The sequence below is a fragment of the Chaetodon auriga genome, chromosome 15 (genome assembly GCF_051107435.1).
Source record: "Chaetodon auriga isolate fChaAug3 chromosome 15, fChaAug3.hap1, whole genome shotgun sequence".
Taxonomy (NCBI): domain Eukaryota; kingdom Metazoa; phylum Chordata; class Actinopteri; order Chaetodontiformes; family Chaetodontidae; genus Chaetodon; species Chaetodon auriga.
Window position 1 is genome coordinate 11,286,412 of NC_135088.1, and position 22,554 is coordinate 11,308,965.

Here is a 22,554-nt window from a genome sequence, read left to right on the forward strand (position 1 = left end):
TCTCTCTCTCTCGCTCTCTCTCTCTCTCTCTCTCTCTCTCTCTCTCTCTCCCCTCCTCTCTCTCTGCACCTGTCGTCCAGGCTCTGGAGAGCGAGTTTGTGTCGTGTCAGCTCCACCAGTGGATTGATCTAATATTTGGGTACAAGCAGCGAGGGCCAGAAGCAGTCCGAGCTCTCAACGTGTTCAACTTCCTGTCTTACGAGGGAGCCATCAACCTAGACAATCTGGACGCTGTGCAACGCGAGGTCGGTTTCTGTGCAACACATCGCTTGTTTGTTGTTGCTGCCGCAGTGCAGAAATCCCCCCCTTTTTTTTTTCAATCCCATTTTGTTTTCTGTGATGAATGTTTTATTTTATTCTTGGTGTTTGAACATAATTGTGCACGAGCGGGGTTACAAGTTGGCAGGGTAGATGAATATAATCACAGATGTCGAGGCATCCATCAGGACCTTATGACACGGAGTTGTATTTATTACAGTAATCACTTGTTTCCAGTGTGAAATGTTTTCTGTTTTTGCCTGGTGCATGTTGGCAGCCCCTGATGCTTGCTATATCTATGAAGTCAAGAAGCCATCTGTATATTGACAGAATGAGGAGCTTTCCTTCTACAGGATAGTAATTTGGCAGCTGTAAGGCCAGACAGACAGAGCTAGACTCCAAGCTGGGGCTGTCATTAAGTGACAGGACTTCCTGCAGCTAAGGAGTCGTTTGAGACAATATGCTTCATATCATCTCTGAAACCCTCTTCCAGAGCTCTGACACTCTCGGGCACTCCCACACCATATGAAGAAATGTGCTCAGACCCTGAACTGTTGAGCATCAAGCAAGGAAAACAACGAAATGCTCCTATTTACAGACATATTTAGGAAAAGTAAAGAAAGTAGAGGAGGTCTTAGTGGGCCATACGTGGCTTTCTGAAACTTGTTTTTATGTTTCTGAAAAGTGTGTAACCTTCCTGTTCCTCTCCTGTGCCATCGCCGCCTCTCCAACCCCAGGTGATCGAGACCCAGATTCAGATGTCTGGTCAGGTCCCCTCCCAGCTGCTGATCGAGCCACACCCGCCTCGCTCCTCCGCCATGCACCTGGTGAGAACACCTCGACAGCATTAGCACATCTTACTTTAGTTTCATAGCAATGTTCTCTGTATATATATATACAAACAGAAACGAGCAGTCAGCTGTGCTCACACATTAGACCTCAGCTGCAGGCCGACTGAAGTGCAAAACAAAAATATACATGCTTATGCTTCTGCGTGTTCCTCAAGTCAGTGTCGTTTTACTGAGAGGTTGTTACTGAATAAACTTTTCCCAATGTTGAAGGTGACTGAACTTTCATCTTATTTCAAAGACACATCTGTGCTTCACATCTACATTGTGTACATTCATTTCTCAAATTTCAAACACATTTCAGCCCTGTGCACTAATTAATTTTAGTTTTCACAGTCCTCTGATATGAATAGCTTCATTATCAAAGTGTTTGGCTTTGTGAGTTTTTATGACATACAGGTGGATGTAGTGGTGTTTTTTCAAAGGAACTCCTTCCTGGTTTTAGTCCCTCTGTCTTCCCTGATACCCTCAGCAGCACGAGGCCTCCGTGTCTCCACATCAGAGCCATCCATTTCCACCCAAACCTGTCAGTCCTGAACCCCGACCAGCCAGCGCCTCCACCTCCTCTCCTCGGCCTAGAGCCACCCTCAGTGTGTGTACCTGCTCTGACCCTGTGCTCCCACTAATATACCTTTTCCCTTCCCTCCCCCTGTCCCATCTGTTCTGTCTCTCCCTCTGCCTCCGTCTCCATTCCCTGCCCCTCCCCCGACCCTCCCTCCTCCTCTCTGTCCCTCTCTCTTTCTCTGTCTGTCTCACCAGTGTTTCCTTCCCCAGAGTCCTCTGATGTTTAAGGATCAGATGCAGCAGGATGTCATCATGGTGCTCAAGTTCCCCTCCAACTCGCCTGTCACACACGTCGCAGCCAACACGCTCCCCCACCTCAGCATACCAGCAGCCGTCACCGTCACATGTAGCCGCCTGTTTGCCGTCAACCGCTGGCACAACACAGTCGGTGAGTGTGTGTGTGTTGAAGGGAGTCGGTGTGTATGATGTGCGTTTGGTAGTTGGATACTGTTATTGTGAGTTTTCTGTGTCATGACACTGCATCTATTTTAGTTGTGATAAGAATATTCATCTAAACATGGGAATAAAAATCCTGAATCCGCACCACTATGAAGAAAGGAGCATATTACATTAGCTTAACAGTACACAGTATTTTTATTTTATCTTTCAATTTGCACAGTTTTCTGACGTTTTATAGACCACATGATTAAACACATCGAACTCAGTGAGACGTTGCTTCATTTCAGTGGTAGTTACTGAGCCTGTCGTTTCGGGTTTTGTCATATTGGATTGTATTATATCAGTGTTTACTCTTATTTTGTCCATGCCCTGGATGTTGACATAGAAATATTTGTTAATTTAAGTTTCAATCAGCCTCATAAATGCCCTCATTAGCACAGCAGGCTAGGTATAATTAATCTTGGTAATGAGGTTATGGAGGGTTACAACGATTGCCATCATCATTATGTTTTTAACATACGTCAGAGCTTTCGTGAGAGCTCTCAACCAGGGAGGTCGCATGTTAGCATTCATCCTTCAGTGTGTTATGGTGTCTGTAATGTTTGATCCTTTAATCCTTCAGGCCTTCGTGGAGCTCCGGGATACTCCCTGGAACAGGCTCATCATCTACCCATTGAGATGGATCCCCTCATAGGTCAGTGCTCCCAATTCTTCACTTATATACTGAACATGTATACTGGACATACATACTGGACATGTGAACATGAATGTGTGAGATAATGAGAGCAGCCAGGTCGCTACTAGGACTGAGGTCAGTCTACCACATGATACACGGGGGGTTTATGTACATGTATTGCTGTGACTGCAGGCTGCAAAATCTGCCGACACTTGAAACACAGACCTGAGTGAAGGGTTAGGAAAGGTCAGAGTTCATCGAATGGTTTGTTAACCGTGTTGCGTTCGTATGCCCTCATTAACCTTCTCGCATCTCTCCCATGTAGCAAACAACTCAGGCGTGAACAAGCGTCAGATCACCGACCTGGTGGACCAGAGCATCCAAATCAACACGCACTGTTTTGTGGTTACTGCCGACAACCGCTACATCCTGGTCTGCGGCTTCTGGGACAAGAGCTTCCGTGTTTACTCCACTGAAACCGGTGGGTTTTGAATTATTTATAAGACGCGTTGAATATGAAGTACAGACCAAAGTTACTCTTAGCTGTTATTTTTCTGTGTTTTTTAAAGCTGCAATTTGTGATTCTGTCAGAGGTCCTGCTTTAAATGTGGCTCATGCAGACTCGTGCATTTGGATTTGCTTTTGATTTGGAAAATCAACTATGGCCTGGAAAAGTATGAGCAGAGGCCACACACTGACTTACCCATTTCCTCCATCCTCTCCACAGGAAAGCTGACCCAGATAGTTTTTGGCCACTGGGATGTCGTGACGTGTCTGGCCAGGTCAGAGTCCTACATCGGAGGAGACTGCTACATTGTGTCAGGCTCCAGAGACGCCACTCTTCTTCTGTGGTACTGGAGTGGAAGACATCACATTATCGGGGACAACCCAAACAACAGTGAGTGGAAACAACACGTGTGAATGTTTGCCCGTCTCCGTGTTCCTCGTTCAGAAAACACCACAGGAGCGGGACGTTTCTAAGCAGAGCTTCATTTAGTTTTTAACTGTGTTTTCTCCTCCAGGTGACTACCCCGCACCCAGGGCAGTACTGACAGGACACGACCACGAGGTGGTGTGTGTGTCTGTCTGTGCAGAGCTGGGGTTGGTTATCAGTGGAGCTAAAGGTTTGTGGGTCTTCATATCTGTCTGTGTTGAATATTACATTAAGACATTACTTTACAGTAAATTCATACCAGTGAAAAAGTAAATGATAAAATCCTCAAATTGCTCTTGCTTCTCAGAGGGCCCGTGCCTGGTCCACACCATCACTGGGGACCTGCTCAGGGCCCTGGAGGGGCCAGAGCTGTGTCAGCGGCCCCGTCTCATCTCAGTGTCCAGCGAGGGCCACTGCATCATCTACTATGAGAGAGGCCGCTTCTGCAACTTCAGCATTAATGGAAAACTGCTGGCACAAATGGAGGTCAACGACTCCACACGGGTGAGGCTCTCACAGTTAATGCTGCTCATGTAAACATACTGTAATATTCCTTTTGGTGTATATTAGTGGAGGAGTGCCCGAGCCTCTTTTAACATCTCTTTCTGCTCGCTTCCTCTCCTCCAGGCGATCCTGTTGAGCAGCGACGGACAGAACTTGGTGACAGGGGGTGATAACGGGGTTGTGGAGGTGTGGCAGGCGTGCGACTTCAAACAGCTTTACATCTACCCAGGCTGTGACGCAGGCATCCGTGCCATGGACCTCTCACATGACCAGAGGTAAGACAGACAGACTCTGACGTGTGAGCCAAATTCAGGGCTGTGCTTTTCTTAGGTACTACTGTTGTTTGAGAAACTGGGTCACCCCACAGTGGACAGCAGAGAATACTGAATGATCAGTAATGGGGCAGTTATTTCTCCCAAACCTCAAAATGATGTCCCAAGCCCAGGGAAATACACAAAGATTGATGCACTGCAGCTCTAAAAAAAGGTGTCTTCAGTGTGTATAGTTTGATTTAGAGATGCAACTTCCTGTGTGCTCTGCCCTTAGGACTCTGATCACTGGCATGGCGTCTGGCAGCATTGTGGCGTTCAACATAGACTTCAACCGCTGGCACTACGAACACCAGAACAGGTACTGAGGTGGACAGCGTGAGGAAGAAGAGGATGGAGAGAGGAGAGAAGAACAAGGGGGAGAGGAAGTGATGCATTCTGCTGTGTATCTGCAATCCGCGGGGGAAACTACAGGTACCGAGGGGAAGGAAAAACAAGTACCGGACCTTAGGCTCTATTCCCTTGTGAAGCGTACTTGATTTGAGGATGCGGCAGCGCTGGTGGAAATAACTTCCTCTGTGCACACGTGTACGTAGACACATGTGTGTAACCACAGACACATAATACCCCGGAGATACACACCATAACCTGCTAATAAAATAGAGAGACTGCAGAATGGAGGTAAAGAGCAAGTCAAGCGGACCTTGTAGAGGTCGATCATATCCGTACCACTCACAGGACCGGTTGCAGTTGCCGTTCCTGGTACGCTTAATGCTTCACAAACAAAGAACCTAAGTTTTGTTTTCCTTTATATCTTCCTTCTTTATCAGTTTTGTTTTCTGCTTTTCGTTTGAGGGGAGTACAGTCTGGGAATTATTTCGGGTGGACTATAAATTAAGACTCCTTCAATGTGTCTCAACTGATAAGAAATAGTCAGAAATGAACCAGCCCCACCCACTGTTCAAAAACCGGTGCTATTGGCTCGATCTTAAATTCACCCTTGAAAAGAATGCCTGGGGTTATGATTTTATTTGATTTTACGTGGTTTTCTTTTATTTTATAATGCTTTTTTTTTTTCTTTTACCTGCAGCAGGGTTAAATCTGATTTTTATGTATATAAGGCTCTGCTTCCGTCAGAGTCTACACGTGTTCTTTCACTACACAAACTGCGCTTATCACCTTTAATTTATTAATGACTTGCTGTATGTAAAATATTGTGTAATAATTATAATAATGTTGACAAGACTGATGGTAATAACGGCGGTGTCAAGGATGGTGATGATTTTGCCGGAGATGGTAACGATAAAGAGATCTTGCCAGTGCCACCAAGGATGACAACCACAAGACTGACATGATTTCCTTTGTATATTTGGTGATTGTTTTGTCAAATATGTACATATAGTCTTGGTTCAGGCTTGGTGGGAGACTTAATCAGCTGAATAAGACTGAAAGCGCAAAGGAAACCTTCACTTACCCACATTTGTTGATTATTTAAAAAAAAGAGAATCAAATCAATGTAAAAGTTTGTTTTGTATTTGCACTTTGCACCAATCACATATCATTATTTATTAGCTTGGTTCTTTCTGGTCGGCTGCCATTTTGTTTAGGTCCATTTTCCCTACGGGATTATTTGTGCATTGATGTTTGTATTTAAAACGTTGAGCTCATGTGTGATTATTAGGTTTTACAACCTCACAGTTGTAAGCAATATCATGATTCTGTAGCTGATAGAGGTGGGAAGGAGGGAGGAGAGGGGATGAAATGTGAGATGTACTGTATGTGTGAAGCCATCTTGATCAAATGCGCACATGCACATACTCTATCGACAGGTTCAACTTACGTATCCAAAAAAAGGTTAAATATTTTTGGATCTATGAAACCCTAAAAACTATTGTATTCATGTTTTATTGCAAAGATGTAAAATATGACATGTGTGAGTTGAAAAAAAAAATCATGATAAGAAAAATAAAATATGCAAAGAATTTGATGACTTGACTTTTCGTTGGTCACACATTCTGTTTCAGTGACGGCTCCTCTTCGACATCATGGGGGTCGTGCTGCAGAGAGAGTGACATGTCAAGGACGTGTTATTGTAGCGTTCATAAGACGCCGACTGAAAAAGAAATTTTCCCTCCTCAAATGTTTTTAGGAGGCTCTTTGGCTACATTGTTGAACTACCTGCTTTGTCTTCTACTTACATCCATTAAAACAGCTGAAGTTCCTTGAAGCCTCTTCTGCAGAGCTTCTTAAAGAGAAACTGTGTAAAAATGTGTTTAAACTGACCTTTTTCCAGGTGTGAGTTTGGTTAATTGCATGTCACATGTTGTTGTAGACTTGTGCTCAGGTGCTGGGAGTTTTAGTTAACAGGATATTAAAGCACCTCATGCAGCAGACCCAGTAATCAAATAGAGCTAAAAATAGGAATACATCCCCGACAGCGAGTTCGATGTGTGAGGAACAAATCCTTAGTGGCACTCATTTAACCCAAGGACAACCGGATTTGCAAGGTATGCATACAGTACAGTAAATCACACAAGGTAAGACATCCATGTCAGTATAAAGACACAAACCACCCAAGCTGGAAAAGGAAATCATTTTAATCTATTTTGTATTTTGTTCTCACTGAATGATTTTTCTGTGTTTGCAGGACAAGAACTGAAAATCAGAGCTCTAATTCGACTTGCAAAACAACATGATCTGCACAGTAATGTTTCAACATCACCAGACTAAAACAATGACTGGTTAACTTGAAAACATGTTTTAGACTTACATCTTTTGTGCTACATTAAACCAAAAGGTTCTGGACACGATAACCTTGTGGCTGGTGTGCATACGCATTGATCAGCAGCTGAAACCCATTCTTCGTGGTGACGCTGTAATTTTGTTGTCTAAATTCAGGGATGAAACTAGAAAAAGATTATTTTGTTTCCGGCTTTCATCTGGGATTCCAATCATTTTCTTTAATTGTGTGCTTTTACTTCTTTGTAGCCTCCATTTACAATCTAGTAATTTACTCCATTAAAATTCATGGATTATACAACATTAATCCCCCAAAGCATTTGTCTTAATTTACAACCATTAAAGATCTAATCTATAGTGGCGGCAGCTGTGGCTCAGGAGGTAGAGCAGGTCGTCTGCTGATCACAGGGTTGGCAGTTCCATGCCCCCCCGGCTTGCTCCCCGGCCACTGGGGATGCACAAGCCAGTGCATTCCTAATTGCTGGTCTCAAGCCCGGATAATTGAGGAGCCGATGCCAAATCAAACACGCAAATCAGATTTCCATTTCGGGTAGGGCGGGGCCCATTTTGCCAACGAGATGGAAACACATGATCAAAAGAAGAAGATCTAATCTATAATGCAAAATGCAAACAAAACCAGAGTGCTTAGTCTGTCTAATAGATCACAGAGAATGTTTTCAGTTAATATGGTTTGTTACCATGTACCAGATCTCATGGTTAAAGCTTTCCAGCAGACTCTACATGAGGGAACCAAGGAGTTTATCTGATCCAGTACCATCACCTGAAATACACAGACCAATGTAAGAAACAAGAGGATTTGTCAAGAAGAACGCAGACAGATCTGACTCCTTGCACTGTTCGTGGCCTCACAGCCGTCATCACTGCTCTCTGAGCCTTTTGGCTGCTATTGAATTTTGTGGAAAAGTGTGACAAAGATGAATGATCCTTTTTCACGTCATTTGTTCTGAATGTGTGCCGTGTTTTTGCTGCGCGACAAAGAAAATCCATCTCACATCATTAAAATAAAAATGGTGTATTTTGGGCAGAATCAACCGTTGCTGCAGCTTAATGCTGGAATACAGACAAGGCTGACAGCTGCACAGAGCTCTCACGCTTCAATCACTATGGAGACTGCGATCAGACGCCATATGAGCTGACAGGGAGGAGAGGGTAATCCGTCACGCTGGTAGAACTGTCTTTCAGGAGCAGAATTTCATCTTGTTGTTGATGCCACTTTTGACCTGGTCTGTCTGTAGCTGCAGTCAGAGGCTGGGTGCCTGTCAATAGTCTGAGACAAAACCTTCATTTCTTTGTCACCTTTACATTCACAGCAAGATGTCATGAGCAGCCTCTCCAGACTTTCCCCAGAAATCATGAAGAAATTTGGCATGTCTACAGCTCCTACGGTATCTTTCTGTTGGTTATGGTAAAATAAAGTTACAGCATCCCAAAGTCTTTCTGAACAACTGTGGCACAAGCATGCATTTCTGTACAAAGTAATGGCCTTTAATACTATTGTAATTCTGATTTTGCAATGTAGCCTACAGACATTATGAGACATGCTGTACAAAGCATCACTCAAGGCAATGTTATTTGTTCTACGGTAAATATGACAAGTACGGTGCAAGAAAAGAATCTTGCGAAAAATAAGACGAAAGCTAATATTTCTTCATTATGCATTTTCCCGCAGAGGGAAAGTAGTTTCTCAGGTTTATTCATCTTAATTGTTGAAATAGGCCTCAGAAGGGTTCAGTCACTCTCACCCCTCAGCACCTCTAAATCACATTGTGAGCTATATTTTTCCTGTGCTTATGCAAATTGCATGAAGACGCCAGGCTCACTGGATCACTGGGATTAGAATATACATGCATGGAGGGTAATGCCATGCTGTCTTTGTTTCTGAAGTGTTTCTGTGTTTGTACGTCACAGTGAGGGGCTGCTGGGCCCCTCTGTGCTTTGTGTGTGTGCATGCTTGCCTGTTGCTGCATGCACACATGAGAAAATGCACTTGGACATATATGTCCATGCGTCCACATGCGCTCCCTCTGTCTCAGGTGGACAGTGAGGAGATGGTGGACCTCTGAGACGAGATGCTGCAGATCTCCATGTTGGTGAAGGAGCTCCCTCCCTCGCTGCTGCAGTCGGGAACAGAGGAGGAGGAGGAGATGATGTTCTTCAGCCTGTGGAGGGAGATGATGAGCAGCGTCAGCAGGAACACCAGCAGGCCGAGGAAGAGCCACACGTAAACGTAAACGTTGCCTGGACGTCCTGGTGACGAGGCGGCCGCAGATGTGGAAGCAGAGGTTGGGGAGAAACGGAGGAAGGTCCCATTGTCTATTGGAGAAATTCCGGTTTCATTGTGGTCTACCAACGAGACGTCCATCCCTGACATCCTGGCTGGTGTTCGGCGTAGTTTTGCATGAGAGAAAAAGAAAGATGAGTGAGATTTATTGTGAAACTGAAAAGCACTCAACTTCAAAAATTCATAATTCAAATGACCTGGAGGAGAAATTCTCTTTTGTCTGATGAAACTGCCAGAGATTTGGTTTTTCCCCCCAGGACACTTCAGCATGTCAGATGCTTGCTGACACAAGAGCTTTCACCCACATCCTCAGCTTTGGCTGAGATTAAGAGGAAGACAGAGGACATGTCTGCAATTCTGATTTCAGAGCCAACAATTTACTTCAAGAGCCCCAGATGCCAAAGAGACTTCTATCAAATGATAATTCCTTTTTACCCTCTTTGGAACACCAGATGGAGATTTCAGGAAAATTAAGACCCATCAAACTGACTTACAAATACTCAATTAATTGACAAAAGAAAATCTCAATTGCATTTCTCCAGATGGTTAAGATGGCATCAAACATGAGAATAGGCTAAATGTCTAAAAACACAGATGCACAAATAACTAAGTTATCGCAGTGAGAACAATTATCATTTTTAGGGATGGATTTCTTGCAAAAATCCTATGGATGCTATGAGTGGCGTGGCTGTTAATGATTAGAGTCAGGAGCTTGATAGATTGGAGGAGCTGCACTGACCAGCCTGTAATGAGGAGTAACAGCAGGGGGAGTGCTTGTCTCATTGAATACCTGTCAGGCTTGGTGCCTGCAGCCGAGTATGCTCATAAATGAAGGCATGCTTATCTGATAAAATTAAACTCCTCATAATCAGCTTTCACAAAGACAGCTGAGAGCCAGCCCTCCTCCGCTGCATATTAAAACTGCTAATAATGTTCCACTGCAAATTACTGCATGGCACAACACTGATGAGCGGATGTGACTGTGAGCATTGTCGAGTGCGAACAGAGGGAGGCTGTGCTGTATTTGGGTTAGGCCAGCCTTGTGTCTTGACTTGATCTATGACAGCTGAGAAAGACACTTCAAAGGGACGAATAATAGACCATAACCAGAATGAAAGCGAGAGGTCAGCATATAGACTTAGTCCCACAGTGGTGTGTGCTCATTTCTCCCTTATCTGCCAGCTCTCCTGCTTCCTCTCCATTTTATGGTTATGCATTTCACCATGGACCTTGTGTGTGCCTGCAGTCAGCAGAGTGCGGTAAACTACTATATATTCATTGTACTTTCTCCAAGAGCTGCAGTAGCTGCACATGTGGCTCCCTAACGGGTTGATGGACTATTTTCTACGACTACGTTGTGAAAGACTGGTTTAGAAAATACTAAATGCGTATTTGAAGTCCCAATTCTAAACTTGTAGTTTCATTGCGTTCTTTGTGATAGTGACAGCGATCGAGACTGTTCAACTGAAATAAAATATACATGTGTATGTGCCGCGGCTGTCAGCGATTCGCAGCCTAATGCTTGTGTTAGCGATTAGCATTAACAGTTAGCATAGGCAATGCACAACAAAGTGAACCGGCATTTGGCGTCAGTAAAGCCTGGTAAGATGTTCACTTTGCGTTAATGTAGCCCAACCTTAGGGCTTTGTTTGGCGTTATTTTATAAAGCCATTGATGGCAGACAGGCTGTTGGCTAACAGAATATATATATCAACAAGAACCCGGGCCGGGATCCAGACCCGCGATCTGACCCGGGACACAAACAGACACAGTAATGATAATAACAATGATTATAACAAGAGCCCGGGCCGTTATCCTACCCGGGATCTGACCCGGGACACACACACAGTAATGATGATAATAATAATAATAATAATAATAATAATAATAATAATAATTATAACAACAACCCGGGCCGTTATCTTACCCGGGATCTGACCCGGGACACACACACAGTAATGATGATATTAATAATTATAACAACAACCCGGGCCGTTATCCTACCGGGATCCGACCCGGGACACACACACTAATGATAAAAATAATGATAATAACAGCTGGGTCGAATCAGCATGAATTAAAGGCACGAATCGGCTTTTCAGCATCCGACTCGGATCCGACCCGGGATCCGACCCGGTGCGTACACGGGTTCGACGGGACGGACCAGAAACTTTCCCGGATCAGTCCCGGAACTTACCCGGGACTTTCCCGGATCGGTCCCGGAAATTACCCGGGACTTTACCGGGACCGACCCGGGCCTTTCCCGGGAAAATTCCGGGTCGGTCCCGGCAATGTCCCGCGAAATTTCCGGGTCGGTCCCGGGTAAGTTCCGGGTCGGTCCCGGCAATGTCCCGGGAAATTTCCGGGTCGGTCCCGGGTAAGTTCCGGGTCAGTCCCGGCAATGTCCCGGGAAATTTCCGGGTCGGTCCCGTGTAAGTTCCGGGACTTTGCCGGGACCGACCCGGAACTTACCCGGGAAATTTCCGGGTCGGTCCCGTGTAAGTTCCGGGACTTTGCCGGGACCGACCCGGAACTTACCCGGGATCCGACCTTGGATCCGACCCGGGATTTATCCAGGTCCGACCCGGGACCAGAACCGGGATCCGACCCTGGACACGCACACACTAATAATAATAACAGCCAGGGCCGGGATCTGACCGGGACACATACACACTACTACTACTACTGCTACCACTACTGCTACTGCTACTACTACTACTGCTACTGCTACTACTACTACTAATAATAATAGGCACCCGGGGCGGGATCAGTCCCGGGATCTGACCCAGGACACACACACACTGATAATAATAACAGTTACAGGAAGTCAGTGCAGCACATAGTGCGTTAGAGCAGCGGTCCCCAACCACCGGGGCCATTTGGAACCGGGCCGCACAGACTGAACCAAAAATATCTTATTGACCACCAGATTCTGAAAGAAGTTTTACTTTGAAAATCAGGTGCATCCGCCTGTGCCTCTCTTCACGTCAAACCGCTCGTCTCGGTCACGTGATACGGTAGTGAAAAAGTAAGATTAGAAGCTAACAAAAATGAGTTAAAAACAAACGTCTTTGGAGAGCTTCTTCGGAAAGGGGAAAAGGCCAAATGATGAGACAGAAGAAGAAGAGCCTACAACTTCCAAGACAAAGAAAGCTGCATTTCAGAGACAATATCAGCAGTCCTACTTAAAATACGGGTTTATCGCTTCAGGTGATTTTCACGCACCAAGCCCGCTGTGCGTAAAATGTGGCGACAGGCTCGCAAACGAGGCAATGAAGCCTTCTCATTGAAGAGAAACAAGCGCAGGGCTTCCACTAATTACAACAGCTACATTCAGGGTAATGGTGACTTGTATTTTTAATAATTTGTTTTTATTGCTAAAATGCTGAAATTATTAACCTGTAAAATTTTGCTCAAGCAAAGGTGGAAGCGTTAATGTTTTCATCGGCCATTACTAGCCATTGTTTGCCATTGCAATCTTACTTTTGCAGATATTGTTTATACAACGTATTAAGCTACAACAGGAAGTGGCCTAACATGAACGCCCTCTGCTGGGTCTCGGCAGACTTGAAGGGTGAACCCCAAGTTGTCCTCTGTCTTTTTTTTTTTTTTTTTTTTTAAATAAAATTGAATTGTCTGCATGTTTTTTGTTAAAGATAGAAATTTGTTCCTCACCATGTTATCAGAGACTTCGCTAGCGTCACAAGATATCGCTAACTGGCACTTAGCTAAATTATTTCTTTCTATGTTTTCAGTGTTTTCTGGAGCTTCTTACGATGAAGTTGGCTGCGAGAGATCCAGTATTATTCTGTTGTTATCCGAATAAACGGCTGGTTGGAGCCAAAAAGTGACAGTGTGTGTCTGACTCATCACACAATGCAAGAGAGAAGGCACTGCTGCACAGGTATGAAAATATGTTCATTCTCTTTTATGTTTAATTACAGCCCTATTCACAGATCAGAGCAACGGAGGAGCTGGTGCACATTGAGAGGATGGACTGTTGTCATTGACATGTTTTGCACAGATAACTCCTCTGATTAAAAGTGCTGCACCAGTTTGGACCCAGCGTTTCACTCTGAGCTTGGAACAAATGCCAGTGTTGGTACAAAACGTAATCTTCTATGAGGAATGTCGCATTTGGAGTTTAAGCAGACCACTCTGCCCCCGAACTCTTCTTTTTCTCAGCTTATTCACTCCTTTTCATTCTCTTTGCCCTTCTCTCTGTTTGTCTCTCTCTGGATGGTACAGTTGACAAGAACTCTGCTGTCTTTAATTTACAGCCCACTGTACCTTCAGGGAGATACGCAGCATAATGAGGAGGGATGAGTTGGGCTGCCGTCTCTTTCTATGATTGCTCTCTTGCCCCAACTCTGTTTTCTTTATCAAAGACTCCCACTGGTCTTTCCAGGCCAATGAAAAACTGTCTTGCCGCTTTTGTTGACTTATATTGTGTCTTTCTCTGCAGAGACTTGTTGAGTTGAAAGATTGATATTCAGTGCACACACATTGTCCTTCAATCCTTCTGCTCTTTCAACCATTTATCTACTCTCTCCTATTTCCTTCTTTGCCTTCCTCTCTCAAACAACTGTTTCATTTATTTAGATTTTTGTTCATGGCAGAAGTGAATTTAGTGATGAAACAGGACATGAAAGTTGAAAACACTTCCTGGTGTTGGCCCAGCTGGTTGTTGTGAGCATTTCAGCGCTTTGCATTGTGGGACACAATTCACCTTCATTCACCTTACTCCACTCACCTGACCTCCTCTGCCCATCTCTCACCCTGCACCTCATGTCCTCAGCGGCTTAGTTTGCATTTTAGTCCAGTTTCCAGATCAGGCTTTGTCGAGTCACCTGCTCAGTTTGACTGTTCCCGCCTGCCTGCCGTCTCCTGCATTTGGATTGACCCGCTCTGCTCTCATTTATGACGCCCTGCCTGCTCTCTCTGCGTCTCTCTGCTCTTATTTCTTCTACTCTGCCACCATTTCTTCATCCAATCCACTGCGGCTCCCTCCTACTCTTTCCTGCTCTGTATAGGTCGCTGTCGTTAATGATATGTTGTTTTGAAATCTGTGATGAAGCTCGCTCATTGTGAGTTGAAGTGGCTGATAATTGGGCTTAATGATGCTTTTTGTATCCAGGCAACAAGGTACGTTCAGTTCTTTTTCAAGCTAATCTACTTTAAGAGGGCAGGCCATGCAGTCCCGCTGAGGCTGAGCAGGTCAGACATACACGTGCGCACACACACCTACATATAATAAATACCTGAGGTTTTTTAGCGTAAGAATAGCTGCAAGTGTAATTCAGAGAACATCAAGGGCGAATTGAGGAAATGACTTTACTGAGGAAAATTATATAAATGTGGAAAGTGTGTTTTTTTTTATATAGGTGGTTAGGTACTGTTGTAAGTGGTAGGTGTTTCTTGCCGAGCAACACAGCCACATGTCCGCCCTCTCTCTTCAGCTTCCATCTGAAAAAAATACTCATTTCCCTCTCTTGTTCAAGCCTGTTATACTTCTGGACACGCGCAGCAGTATTGGAGCGGTCAGATGGTTTCTTTGTTGCACCTGACCCTGTTTCCACCTGGCATTAACATGCACTAAAGACAACTAAGAATTGATCCTCAAAGACTACACAGACTTTGGCCTGTTCTTTAGTCAGCTGAGCTCGAGCCTCCTCCCTACATTTCTTTTCTGAGATTGAGAAAGCAAATTGCTGGCTCTTGGAGATGAACTTGATTTTTTTTGTGCACTTTGTACCTGCTTTTTTTCTCCCCCGCTGAGCTGTAATCACATTTGTTCTTGAGTCTCTGTAACAACCTTAACTTCTATTGCTTCACCCCAGTGTTTCGGTTTGGGTCTTAGAGACTTTGGATCCTCTTTAACAGCTACAAAAAAACATATTCATCGTTTTAACAGCTTGATACTTAATGACTTTTCCTAATTGTATGGGGATTACTTATGAACATGAACATACATCAAATGCACAAGCCCAGTTTGTGGCAAAAGGAAGGGTTACCACTTCAGTACCTATTGAGAAGCCTCACATATTGGCTTTTATGAGACTGGAAAAAGGAGGGTTAAGGTCTGACGTGGTGGTTTGCTTGTGGTTCTGCGGCGGTCGCTGTTTAAGACACCAGTGGATTCTATAGGTAGACTCATACTCACTCGGTGGGATCTCAGCTGCTTCTGCACTTGCCTCTGAGCAGATAGGGCCTTTTGAAAGCCTGAATGGCCTCTCTGCCGGGCGGGATGATGCAAGCTGATGGCAGCTGCTCCGCTGAGAGGCAAGGGGCAATGACCTGACTGGCCCTCAAGAGTCAGTGCCATTCACCACAGCCTGAGCTTCTTTGACTTGTATTTACTTGACTTATATCTCTATCCTTCTTTGACCACTTAAAGCAGAATAAATCTCTTCCCCTCACTCCCAATCAGGGCCATGCGGAGTTCAGGCATTTTGAGACTGTTCTGCCTTTCAGCCTCCTTATTCTCCTGTTTCCTCCTGGGTCCCTGAGCCTGGAGCTCATCAATGGGTTCTTGCAGAAGTGCCTTACACTTTTCACTCAGCTATGACTTTTCTCTATTATTTTGTATTTCAGCTTTTTTCAATGTCAGCATTGCCCTCTCGGCTATGTCAAGAGCTGTTAATATATTCTGTATATCCTTGGCTATCTCTGCTGCACACTCCTCAAACCGGGTTGCCTTGAGCAAATTTCTCTTTATGAGCTCCACAGCTTTCTTCTCTCTCTGCTCCACCTTTTCTTGTTTGGTCTTGACTTGAGCATATGTTTTGTCCCTCACTAGGCTTGTACCTAAAGACAGTGAGCCCTCACTCCCAGAGCTCGCCTTTGTCCTGCTCAAACTCCTTCCTGAGCTGCACAATCTCTGTAAGCACTCCGCATACAATCTCTTCCTTCGCTGGTGGAGTACGTTTGGCAAAACTCCTCCTGAGACATTGTGCCGTGAAGCTTCCTCTGCTCCACTTTCTCAATCTGTTCCTCACCCTCCACCCTCCTTCATTTTCTCATCATCTCCTTGTAATCTTCCTCACTGTTAGTGCTGTCAGCGTATATTCGGTGCAATTTGTCTTATCTAATGTGCTCTGCCCCATCCTGCCTCTTGTTGTCTAAAGCACATTTGGCAGTTTTGTTGCCTAATACGTATTCGTATGAAGTCTTTTGCACAGTGTGTGCTGGGTTTTAATACTGCCTGACAGGTTTTTTATTTAAATGGTAACCCTTGCTGTACATAGGTTTATACTCTAAAGGTATTTGAACTATGATAATTTGGTATTTGGTCGAGCTAAAACAGGTTCAGTCTAGCTGTATATTTAGCTGTTAATTTGGAAGATTCATGTGAACTTGATTTTATGTTTTTGTTCATGAAATGTATTATTTTTGCACGAGGCTTTTTATATTCACCATGGCTTGCCCAGTCAGGGCCACACACAGACAGCCTTGGACTTTTGGCTGTTTCTTATTAAAACCTTGTGATCTCTTTTTGTGTTAGAAAATGATTTCTGGAATATTTACAGTCCATGCACGCACAAATATGTTGATAGTGACATGTAGTGCCACTAGGTGTTGCACAGTGCACCAGACCGCTCGCAGAAACAAAGTACAACTCACCAAAACCATCTTGGTTAAGCTTTCCACTGTTGAAACCAGTGCTTAGAAGTATTGCATTCTTAATTTCTACAGTCAGTAAAAGATACTCGAAGATATTGCTGATGATCACAACATAAATAACAATAATTGATTATGTACACTCGCTTTAGTGTGTGGGCAGAGTCGTCAGGCTGGGATGCCCTTAGTTCCTTGCATTCCTGGTGGCACACAATTGAAGCACATCTGCATCGCCACGCTCTGTGTCCACTTGTCCCTCAGGCTATATCCACTTGGTGTGTGGTGCAATTAAGTGGTCAGGCCTGCAGTGGAGAACTCTGACTCGTAAGATTAATGTAACTTACTAAACAGAGCAAAGCAGGCAGCCGAGAACAGGATGAGGTGAGCCTCACTTAGTGCCCTCTGGGTAATGAAGTTTATTAAGGGCCATTATGAATCACCCAGAGAACCTGAAATGGAGAGGGCAGAAAGATGTTGTCTGCCAAAAACTGATTGTATCGCCCCATTTATACATCCAGCTGTGTATCTGGAGTCGTCACAATGTGAAAATACACATTGCTTTTTTTATTTTGATGTTCATTTTGATGGTTTTGAATGAATGTGACTGTCTTCAGCTGGATGCTTCGACCTGCACTCTTTTTTTTTTAATGCTGTGTGGGAGGTCATCCTCTTTATTTCTTATGGGCCAACAGTTTCACGGGGAGGGACTCACTTGCACTAACATGCACACGCACAGCCGGAAGGGCTATCAAATCTGAGAACATACAAAGAAGCTCGCATTGCAACGTTCTCTGCTCAGGACTCCATTACTGCACTGTATCTTTACATAGCAAATAGTTGTATGCTTCCATATGAATTATCAAACTCTATATATCTATATCTATATGTCTGTATCTGTAGACATATAGATATGTGGATAGATATAGATCTATGTAACCTTTAACTTCCCAGAGAGACACATTATTCTGTTTGTTCAGTTCTGGTATTACCTCTTTTACCTCTTCACTTCATGAATAATGGACAAGATCCACATGTGGCAAAATGTCATGGCATTTGGACCATATTCTTTTGTTTGTGTCTGTGAGTGTGTGCGGGAACATTCTCTCATACTGTATTCATAACACGCGCCTGAACAGACAAAGACAAAACACCAGCAGAAATATCATTCACATGCACATGTGTGAAAATGCAAAAGATTTTCACACACACACACACACACACACACACACACACACACACACACACGCAGAGACGCACTCATACAATTTCAGCTCAAATTGCCAGGAGATAAAAGTAGCCTGAATTTCAAACATGTTAAATATCTCATATTCTGAGCCGGATCAGCTGAAAACAGACCTGAGGCTCAAGCACATGAATTCCAAATCGCCTCTACAGCCCCAAATACCACAGATAACCCATGTAGGGGTCAGAGATATGCAGGAATGATGAAAGTATTAAGAAAGAGAAGTTTCAGTATGCGTCAGAGGCTCTCTACCATTTTTCCACTAGTTTTTAGAAAGACCCCAAGAAATATATTTCTCTCCAGTGTTTGATTGATTGATTCAGTATTTACTTGAAATTATGTTCCTTAAAAGACAAATATAAAGTGTATAGACGTATTGTTGGGAGTAGGCTAACGTCTTGCAAAGTACAGTAACTGTAGTGTTACTGTACTTTGTGTGTTGGTACATACAGTGAATGACTTTTTCATATTAAATAATGCAATTGCTAAAATTTAAATGGGCTCATTACTCATTACCTTCGTCTCAGGTGAAACTGCAGAAGATAGCTGGCAAACGCAGCCTGTTTGGATTTTCCAGTTTATGGTCTAACGTCACCTGAGCTTTAGCGACAGTTCAGTATTAACTGAAAAAAACTGGGTTCATCAAATATAATTATTTATTAGCACTGTAGCAAATCTTTTTTAGCATGTATATTCAGCATTGTGTGGCTGTTCTTCTGCCAAATTCTGTCTAAACAACACAAAACAAGTGTAGTTCATAGGTAGGAATGTGAGTCACTGTTGCCCTCTGGTGGTCAGGAGTATTAATAGCTCCTATGGCTGCAGTGATCATGGGTACAATGGCACTTAACAACACTACAAAACACTAAGATAATATAGCTGTGCATGCAATAATAAGAGAAGTGAAGCAGACGTTTAAAAGTAACACAAAAGTTACTCCCTAGAAACGTTTTGCTTTTATATGCAGAAATTGAGAAAGTAATTAATTTTCTTTTGAGAGAAGGAACTAGTTATGTCATTAATTACTTATTTTCAGTTCACTTGCACAACACTTGATGTACGTAATCCATACCAATAAATGACAGGCAGGACTCGTGAGGTGGAAATTGAACGAGCCTGCCAAACAATAAACTAATGTTTTCATTCACTGCCTTTACATTTGAATGACAAACTCTCACTGCGCACCTGAGTGCACTCAGAGCTGGACCAGAGGTCGAGCACCACCGCTCAGCTGCTATGTGATTCTGTCAGATACTCAGTGCATGAAAGAAAGGATTTCAAAAAGCCAAATGAGAAGGACTTCTCAAATGTGTTGCAAAGGGCTTTTTGTAACGTACAGAGAGGTGACACGAGTTAAAACCTGGGAACAGTCACAATTATGAATAGGAAGTATCGGATGGTTTTTTTGGTCAGTGGCCAGTGTAGATAATGAGCTCTTTGCTTTGATGTCTGAGTGAGTGAGAGCCTGTGTGTGTGTGTCTGTGTGTGTGTGTGCCTCCTAGTTCTTCCCTGTGGTGAAGTGTATTTTTACACCTTGTTCTCATATCTGTTAATTACTTACTTCTGAATGCAGTTGCCAATAAATTCAGCGGGGTTGGTCTCTGTGCGGCCGCTGTGTGTGTTCATTATGATCAATAGGGTGAGTCACACATCATTTTTCAAACACAAACAAACCCTGCTCTTGTTCTCATTGCCCCTGAAAGGACACTTTCTGTGCCCTCCTCCTCCTCCTTCTCTCAATCAGGGGGTACAATTGCTCCTCTCATCATTCGCTCCTTCCCTCTTTTTTTCCCAACTGCCACACAGGAAGCCCACTTCGTTCCCAAGGTAGCGAGTGACATGAATTCTCCCCCTCACCTTTATCTTTTCCTGCGAGTGTCAAATCTCTTCATTTCACAATTTCATCTCCCCTTTATGTCTCCGCTCTGCAGGCAGTGATAGCACACTGAATAAAGTTGCCGGCAACTAAACAGAGACAGATCCATTTGAGGTGAATAACGCCTCTCAGCATCCAACAGGAATCCCCTCTTACAGATCAGATTAACACGACCCCGCTCTGTCTCCCTCTTAAAAAATAATTGAAAAACATTTCCTCAAACAAAAAAAAAAAAAGCAGCCCGAAGCATCAGCACAAACATGAAATTGTTTGGAAAAGAGGGAATAGTTACGCACCTTTTCTGTGTGTGAGGCAGCTGCTCCTCGCTGGCGTTCACGTCGTGCAGAAATCCATCCCGTTGTGTTTGGTCTTTCAGCCGAGCAAACCAGATCTGTTGCCCCTGAGATCTTCCCTGTGAGGCTGTCCGCTCTCCCTCCCTCTCCCTCTCCCTCTCCCTCTCCCTCTCCCTCTCCCTCTCCCTCCCTCTCTCTCTCTCTCTGTCTCTCTGTGTGTCATTCAGTGTGACACACACACTCAGACAGGCACAGCACAGGCACTACAGCTGGAGTAGACCCTGTCAGATGTGGATCCTCTCTATGAATGAGCTTCACATTCAAAAGGGAACACACACATGCACAAGGTCTGCAACTGAAAGGCTGTAATTAATGAATGATACTGATGGGTTTTGTTTTTTTTTTAAACTTGAGAGGTGGTGGCTGTCTCTAATCCCATCCCACCCCTCTGTATCTGCCCTCCCACCTCCTTCTCTGCTGCTTAGCATCTTTCAACAACGATCAAATTAAGAGTCAAGTCTATTCTGTGTCGTTTGTGCTCTCCTTTTCATTGAGCACACGTCCCTCGCAGTTAACAAGCTGCTCAATAGTTAGTTTGAATACAGTCAGATAAATGGTTTTAGAATTGACCAACAAATCAATGCCACTACATGCACGTCCTCCCACACGCAATCAGCCCTTTGTTTTGGTCCTGGTCTATCCGCTGTGTACGTGAGGGGCACACGGCCTTGCTCTCTGCTCTCAGCAAACTGCGTCAGTAGACTCTATCCAGTGGTGAGCAATAACCCGGCTGTTGTTGTGCAGGCAGACCGAACTGCTCAGATGAGACCTCAAACCGGCGGATGAATGTGAAAAGAAGCAGCCTTTAACACCTCTCAATTTCTCAGCACGGCTCTCCTCCTCGCCTCTCTTCATCTCGAAGCTTGTGTTTTCACCTCCCTCTCTCTTCCTCTCCCTCTGATCCCCTCTCAAAATGGTGTGTCTGTTAACGGCAGCGAGGCGCGTCTGTTAAGAGTGCACAAAGCAAAAACTGAGAAAAGGTGAAACAAATTACACTTGAAACAAGGGCATCGCTCCAAAGTGCTTTCCACACTTTTTTACGGGGGAATAAAAGAAGTCTGAAAGAACAAAATAGAGATGACTCTATTCTCAAAGGCAGAAAGCATCGGTGATTCAACACCATGAAGAAAAAGTGAGAGGACCACTAAAATCAGTAAGATTTATCCTCATTGGACGGCAAACTTCCTATGCAATCCATCCCACAATTGTTGCGATACTCAGTGTGGACCCACCGTCTGACAGATCAACCAACAGACTGACAGACTGTCCCTAGAGCTGCGCCGCTAGCATGGCTAAAAAATTCAAGAGTGAGATCTCTTTCCAGAAGCAGTGCACAGTCTGGAGGATCCACAGGACACACAGTTTTCATGAGTGCTTGCTGTGAAGTAGTTCAAGCTGAGGAAACATGTATTTGTAATTTATGTGAAGTGACCCTTTAAAGTGCTTCAGACTGAAGATATGATGGCAACAGCATGTCGCTCATTTTAGGAATGAAGCACTCCAAATAAGTTTCAGTCACTTTTGATCTAAAAAAACATTTTGCGCGTGACCCTGAGTCTCGCGTACGAGCTTGTTAGCGCCTTAATGGTATTCATGAGAATGTTAATTGTGAGGCAGATGACACCTGTCCCTGCTCTGTGAAGTGGAAAAGGTGCGTCCTCTTCCACAGATGCCTGCCGCCATCTGCCCGCTGACACAGGCACCAGAGGGGAATAGCAGCAGCGAGAGGAGAACAGAGAGTGGAGATGAGAGGAAGATGACTTTATTTCACATCCAAATCCGGCTTTCGCTAACATCACATGGCTGGTATGCATGTGGAGTTCAGACAGAAATGGGACAGCTATGTGAGGAGGTCTGGGATCCCTCTCATGAGAACATATCCTTTTGTGAATATTTCTGTAGTCTTAAAAAAGTTGTTGATGAGTATTTTTTTTTTATATGATTTTTTTGGCCTTTCTGGTTTATTTGG

General features: G+C 44.1%; 2 protein-coding genes across 17 annotated transcripts in view; one reads left to right on the forward strand and one right to left on the reverse strand.

Annotated features, from left to right (window-relative positions):
* Positions 1–6,439, forward strand: part of nbeaa (neurobeachin a) — an 89,347-nt gene extending 82,908 nt beyond the window's left edge. For 10 of the 16 annotated variants that reach the window (XM_076749787.1, XM_076749790.1, XM_076749795.1 and 7 more), the window contains 10 exons: positions 81–245; positions 996–1,085; positions 1,866–2,058; positions 2,692–2,763; positions 3,071–3,226; positions 3,473–3,643; positions 3,768–3,869; positions 3,987–4,183; positions 4,307–4,458; positions 4,730–6,439. In XM_076749787.1, coding sequence (XP_076605902.1) covers positions 81–245; positions 996–1,085; positions 1,866–2,058; positions 2,692–2,763; positions 3,071–3,226; positions 3,473–3,643; positions 3,768–3,869; positions 3,987–4,183; positions 4,307–4,458; positions 4,730–4,820 — 1,389 coding nt within the window. In that variant the 3' untranslated portion in view covers positions 4,821–6,439. The remainder of the gene's footprint in view (positions 1–80; positions 246–995; positions 1,086–1,865; positions 2,059–2,691; positions 2,764–3,070; positions 3,227–3,472; positions 3,644–3,767; positions 3,870–3,986; positions 4,184–4,306; positions 4,459–4,729) is intronic. The other 6 variants (XM_076749791.1, XM_076749792.1, XM_076749797.1 and 3 more) reach the window with 1 other exon arrangement.
* Positions 6,440–7,031: 592 nt separating this feature from the next.
* sertm1 (serine rich and transmembrane domain containing 1) lies at positions 7,032–20,666 on the reverse strand. The gene is made up of 2 exons (XM_076749708.1): positions 20,529–20,666; positions 7,032–9,588 (listed from the first exon to the last, which is right to left on the reverse strand). The coding sequence occupies exon 2, from the start codon at positions 9,581–9,583 to the stop codon at positions 9,242–9,244; it is 342 nt and encodes a 113-aa protein (XP_076605823.1). The 5' UTR covers positions 9,584–9,588; positions 20,529–20,666; the 3' UTR covers positions 7,032–9,241.
* Between the last annotated feature and the right edge of the window lie 1,888 nt (positions 20,667–22,554).